The following is a 6,364-nucleotide window of genomic DNA, read 5'->3' on the forward strand; positions in this document are numbered from 1 at the left end:
GGGTCGTTTCTCATCTAGACCTTCAGAATCTGACCTCGGCGTTTCCTCTCCTAGCGTTAACACCTCTAATGTTAATAAAAAATAGGGCGGCTTCTTCGTCTTTGCCATACTGCTATACTACCTGCGCCCCTCCACCCCTTTACGTCGAGGAATCGCCCTCTCAATTAGATTTAGACCACTGCTACCCTTTTTCTCTCAAGTGACAGGACCGCTTTTGTTTACTGGTGATTTAGCTCGGGGCTCCTCGAGCCTATCCCGGTTGTTTTTGTTTGTCTTGTAGCAGAGTAGAATGGCAGAGGCTGGTTTGTTTGGCAGCCCGACGTCTTTCTTGGTTCGGTCGTTGGTCTAAACCGACCGAGATTGCTAGGTTATTCTTGGTTTGACTACTTAGGATTGAGTCATCAGGGCTTCCTGGTATGGACACTGGTTTGAATCGACCGAGTTTGTGGAGCGATTCTTGGTTATTGGTTGGCAACTCGGTGTCTTCCTCGGCTTGCCGGATTGGTCGATAGCCCTCCCCAACCCAGGCTCTATTTCTACTTGTTATCATGATTCGATAAAGGGTTCCCGATGCTTGTGTACGGCTCAAGACCCCCTCTGCTTCGCTCCGTTGTCGACATCTCTTTCGAACATTGGCGCCATATGGCTGAGTTCTATATGGAATATGACTTTAAGACCCACCATTGATTTAGTCAGGGTCTATGAGTAATGATAGAGAATTCTAATTGGAACTTTGGACTGCGACTACATAGTATCTAAGCCAATAGTGTTTGGTTTTTTTATTTATTTCACCTTAAAATTATTCCAGTGTAATATGCTTAAGAGGATCCGATTTTTTTATCTTGTAATTTTGATTTCTTGAGCTTTTTGTCATGTAATCATTCCATGTTGTGAATAAATTCTCAAAATTCACGAGTAAAAATAAAATAAAATAAATGAATGTAGTAATTATTTATTGATAACTCAACGAACTTCGAAGTCATAAGTAAATTTCCAATCAATTCATAGCATGATTGAAAGTTCAATAATCTGTTAATACTTAGCCGAATCGATATACAATTTTGTTCTTAATAATTAAGAATTTATCACGCTGAAAAAACGAAAATGAAGAAAAAGGATATATTTGTAAATTTAGAAATTTTAAAATATTAACTACAAATAATAATAAAAACTAATGAATGTATGTGTGGACATAAAATGATTTAATCTAGACAATAATGCTTTTTTTATAGATTAAATGGTAGGTAGCAGTGATGGCAACATCACTATCTACCGTTTCGCAATAGTGCTTATCAAAACAATAGTTTTTTATACTTACCAAAAAAAAAAAAAAAAACAGTAGTGCTTATCAAAACATAAGTTTTTGAGTCATTCTAATGATCATTCACGAGGGGTTGAACACTTTTCCAAGATTAAAAAAAAAATTAATCTGATCTCACATCAAATTATCTATAAATACCATTTGCTTTATTTACCCTGCAATATATAGTAATTTCCATTACAAATAATAATTCGTACAACATGCGAGTTGTTTCAATTTATTTTCAAAATTAAGTCAGAAGTAAAACCTCTTGTTATTTTAAGAGAGAGAGAGAGAGAGAGAGAGAAGCCTTTGGCAAATTTACCCGTTTGCACAAAGAGACACCCATAGCAGGATTTGAAATTTACATCATCTTAATTTAGAGTACATAACAGACACGGTTTATGCTTTGTGCTTCCACGAATCTAATCTTTATTTTGTACACAAGCCAAATTACAACATCGTGCGACCACACTACACTACAACCCTGCATCTTATGGATCGATAGACCATCCCTGAATGTTCAGATGGTATTCTGGTCGATTGAACCCAAAGGTTCTCTTAACAAAAATCAGGAAACAACGGGGTACGATGCGCAAGTAGCAATACCTGCATAGACACAGATGTTAAGAGAATTAGAAATATGCATCGGTTCTGAATATGAGTCGTCTCTATGGTGTGATCCGGGTAAGACAAATGATATTGTCACGGAAAGGAATCAGCTCACAAAGCTTCTTACCACACATGTTCTTCCCCATCTCCATCTTGAAGTACCCATTATCTCCCCAGTTCGCCCCCCACGAGTTCTTGATGAGCCAGTACGGCACACCATCCTCAACCCCGTATCCAACAGCAAGCACAGCGTGGTTTACATCCTGCACCATAGAATGGAAACCTCATTATCATTAGGTGTTAAATGAAAACGACCACTATGATCCAGAATATGAAAAGAGAGACTTTCTCCCAAATCCAGTGGGGCATGAGTTTTTCACAATATGGTGAGTTCAAAGCTGAGAAACTGACCATAGAGGTGCTGCCACATGTGTCACTGGTGTAGACTCCGGACTTGTAGAAACGGAAGCCATTCATGACCTCAAATGCCACGCTCACAGGCCGGACGACCGCAACTGCATGTTTGAGTTCATCCTCAGCACCCTGCATTTGCACAATCGATAAATAAAGTAAACAAAGTGAAAATATCTGAAAGTTGCTTTGCAATTGGCCTGTGAATGTCTTTTGATGGTCTAATTATCCAACAGATTCAGCTACAGTTGTAATTCTACATCTACCTTGGAATAGGACAGCAAACTCAGACATGGAGGATTTCCCAGGTTTAATTTACAGCATGAATTTCCTTGCTGTTTGTATGTTCGTCGTTCAGTTTGTTACTCGAATTAAGTTTTTTATAACTTTACTGATAGAAGAAGAAAGTGACCCTTCCTAACAGTCTCATGAAGCAATAAACAAGAAAAGCTCGCAGACATTTTAAAATCTTCTCAAACTGGACCGAAATTTCTCTAAAGAAACGGACAAAAAAATTGAAAGAAAACAATAACAGTTGTCACTGGCTAGATCAATATCAATAACAGTTATAATTGACTTCATGTAGAACTATCATGAACTGGTCTATTATCAAAACTTTTGCTTAATTCAGAGTGCTAAATTGATTGCACAAGACTTTATAATTTACATTTTTTGTATATAAAAGCAAAACTCATGAAAACACCCTGAACCAACATAGGTCCAATAACAAGAATACTCGTTTCTCCAAACATGATCACAAAAACACCCAAGAAGAACTCACCAGGGTGATATTGACGGAGTCAATGACCCTGACACCCACATTCTCGGATGAGAACTTGCAGGTGCCGTCTTTTGCTGTGTAAGGGTAGGCCTCCTCGGTGTCAAGGCCACCGTTGTACTTGATGTACTCAAAGGCCTGAGAAGGCAGCCCTCCACTGCACCCAAAGTTGTTGAAGGCAGTGGCACAGTCCACAAGCTGCTGCTCTGATAGGGATATCCCTTTTCCAAATGCCTGGTGGTAGGCCGCTTCAAGAGCACCTGTGGTGCTGCAGAGAAACAAAATTGAGACAATTAGAGTAGCAAATGGAGATTTACCAAAGCAGATGGAGATTTACCCCAAAAAAAAAAAGATTAGCAGACGGAGGAGTGCCATGTAATCTTTGGCATAATTCTTACAACCATACGGGACATGGCACTGGCAAGCAAAGGGAATAATGTTTGTCAGAATCCATATTCCATTGATTATCATAAGGGACAAGTTCCAAAGAAAACACCAGCTATATCATTGAGAGAGGCGGACTAAATGCCAGATTTATTGCTCCAAATGGGCTATTTATTGGGTTCATTTGCAGACCAGCTTTCCTAGCAGAGAGGGACATAGTCCAGTTTTTGTTGAACCTTGCCAACCAGGTGAAATTTAAAACTAAGTCTCATGCCAAAACCTCACACGCTTTCATTGAACACAATTTCACAGGTCTTTCTGGTGCCTCCGCAGAGTAGGAATTGAAATAATAATAACAGTCCTAGTGTATCTCCAATATGTTCATTAATTCAACTATCGGTTAGGTATTTACCCCAAAAGGGAAACGTTTTATAGTAAAGTTTGAAGCAGACCTGAATGTCCAGCATGAACCACAGTGACCCTGGTCCTTGACTGGACTCACAATGCCTTCCTCCCTCCAGTCTCTCTGTACATGAAAACGAGATTCATCTAATGACATCAGAAGATCAGGACAAATCATAGTCTTGCATTACTTTTTTGAGAAAAAGATGCACCATGAGTGAATATGCTATGAAAAGGAAAAAATCATCATAGACTTAAACAACATGTTTTGCCTCAGTCAAACCATACTAAAAGTAATTAACCCCAGAACAAAACAAATGCATACAGCTCTATACAATAAGGTAATTAAACATGGAGCCTGAAGATCCAATAATAAATATCTTCATAATCCTTTTCTTGAGAAGGAGATTAAGATGTTTTATTTAACAGAGGACATTTTCATAGTTTATATAACTAAATAAATAAGACTTCAACTCAAGCATAAAAAATTCTTTCATATCTTCATCTTTGAATGATTTTCAAGAATTCATTTATCATTTATTTTAATGATCTAAAGTAGAGAACGCTCTTCTTCAATGTGTAGTGCTTGGTGTATTGATCTTTTTCGGAACGGGAGTATGTCCGAGTTGTTTATTTCAAGAATAGGAATAGGCTGGACCCATCCAGCTGCACCTTTGTCCAATATAATAACTAGCACAAAAGCAGGCAGTATGACGATCCATGAGTTCATGATGACGTGATGCCATTCATCAATCAGAAGAATCGACAAGCGAATAAAATACCATGTTGGGCACGACAGCATCAGTGAGCTTGTGGTTGCCCCTCGTGGTGGCAGAGCAGTTCTGGGCCGCCCCCAGCCTCTGCTTCGTGAACTCTTCCCAGCTCCAGTCAGCAAACTCTGCGACGATCAACAATTCCAAATCATATCAACATAATCTCCCAGTGTCAATCAAATACATATACTCAAAGCTAAGATATTTACTATATGATCGATTGGTTCGAGATATAGCAAACAAAGATCAATCGATCACTCACGATTAACCGCAAGAGTGTAAGGCAGCCCCCTCCTGTTCGTCGACCGGATAAGCTTCAGATTCTCCCTGAAAATCTGGAACCTCAGCATCACCTCATCCGAGGTCTCGTACCTCTTCCCGTACCTGGCAGCATCGAGTCAACGGCATCGGATTCAACCAATCCAATCGCAAAACAAATCAATCAGAGGACGCAAAACTGATCGAACACAACAGTACCTGTGAGCGAATCGGGCGAAGGAGAGGGCGTGGCGGGAGTTCCCGATCACCTGGAGGACCGAGGACTCGAGGTCGCGGAGCCCGTCAGTGACGAGCCTGATCGGGTTGGACTCGTCGAAGGACGAAGCGGCGGCGGCGCAGGCGACGAGGAGAGGGAGGACGACGAGGAGGAAAGCCGGCCGGTGAGCCATTTTCGCTGTCGGCTCCGCTCCGAGATTCCTGGGTTGAAGCAAGCAGAGAGAGAGAGAGAGAGAGAGAATGACGGCGAGTTGGGAGTGGGCGGGGAGCCCTGTAATAAGGCTGAGATGGAGGAGTGGAGCCAAATGGCCAGATGCCACGCGGCGTGAGGGGATTGGCGGAATGCAAACGCGTGGAACATGACAAATGAGCTTTCGGGGGGATTTATGTGTGACGCATACAATTACGTTTGGAATCGGAATCTCCACCACCAGTCGTGCGTGTCGTTATAACGGCCAAACCCCTTTCAGATTTTTTTCCGCTCGGTAAGAGTTTCCAAGAAGAAAACGAAAACGAAAACGAAAACGAAACCTCATATGGGTACATATACATGCATATACACACACAAGTCAGATGCAATGTACCCCGTCACCGCAGAAGTCGTAAGAAAGACTGAAAAGGCTTAGGGCTTATTGACAGAGCGATAAGATAATTTTGAACATTTCCAAAAAAATTTCCGTTACAAAAAAGGCTCGGAGTTTATTGTAATGAAACAGAAATCCTAATAATATGTTTGATTTTAAAGTTAAGTAGAGTTGAGTTTTGATTTTAATTAAGTTGTAATGATTGTGCTATTAAATTATGAGAAAACGTATAAAAAAGTAATGAATAATTGAGAAAATTTAATATTAAAAATTGAATTGAGTATAATGAAATTGTATGTAGATTTATATATGGGGCCCATATTTTTGAATTAGAAGAGTTGATTTTTATTGTGTAATGAGTAGAATTAAAGTTAGAGTTGAAACCTTAAAATCATATTGCAAAACCAAACGGGATATAAGTAACTAATAAAATGGCACGAATAATCCCACTATAATTTTTTAAAATTTATTAATCAAGTTGTGGGTGAATCAATCAATCAATTATCATATCCCACTTCTAGATTTCTTCTCTCGTGTTGTACAGATTTATCATCATATATTTTCTATCATTTTCATTGTAATTAAATTATTTACTTTTTCAAACATGAATTCCTTATTTAATATA

At 39.5% G+C, this 6,364-nt stretch overlaps 1 protein-coding gene across 1 annotated transcript; it reads right to left on the minus strand.

Annotated features, from left to right (window-relative positions):
* Positions 1–1,558: 1,558 nt before the first annotated feature.
* LOC116196416 (thiol protease aleurain-like) lies at positions 1,559–5,425 on the minus strand. The gene is made up of 8 exons (XM_031526119.1): positions 5,138–5,425; positions 4,923–5,044; positions 4,670–4,785; positions 3,938–4,011; positions 3,105–3,369; positions 2,324–2,455; positions 2,040–2,175; positions 1,559–1,909 (listed from the first exon to the last, which is right to left on the minus strand). Exons 1-8 carry the CDS (start codon positions 5,326–5,328, stop codon positions 1,872–1,874), a joined length of 1,074 nt encoding a protein of 357 aa, XP_031381979.1. The 5' UTR covers positions 5,329–5,425; the 3' UTR covers positions 1,559–1,871.
* Positions 5,426–6,364: the final 939 nt, after the last annotated feature.

The sequence above is a fragment of the Punica granatum genome, chromosome 2, assembly GCF_007655135.1.
Source record: "Punica granatum isolate Tunisia-2019 chromosome 2, ASM765513v2, whole genome shotgun sequence".
In the NCBI taxonomy this organism is placed as follows: Eukaryota; Viridiplantae; Streptophyta; class Magnoliopsida; order Myrtales; family Lythraceae; genus Punica; species Punica granatum.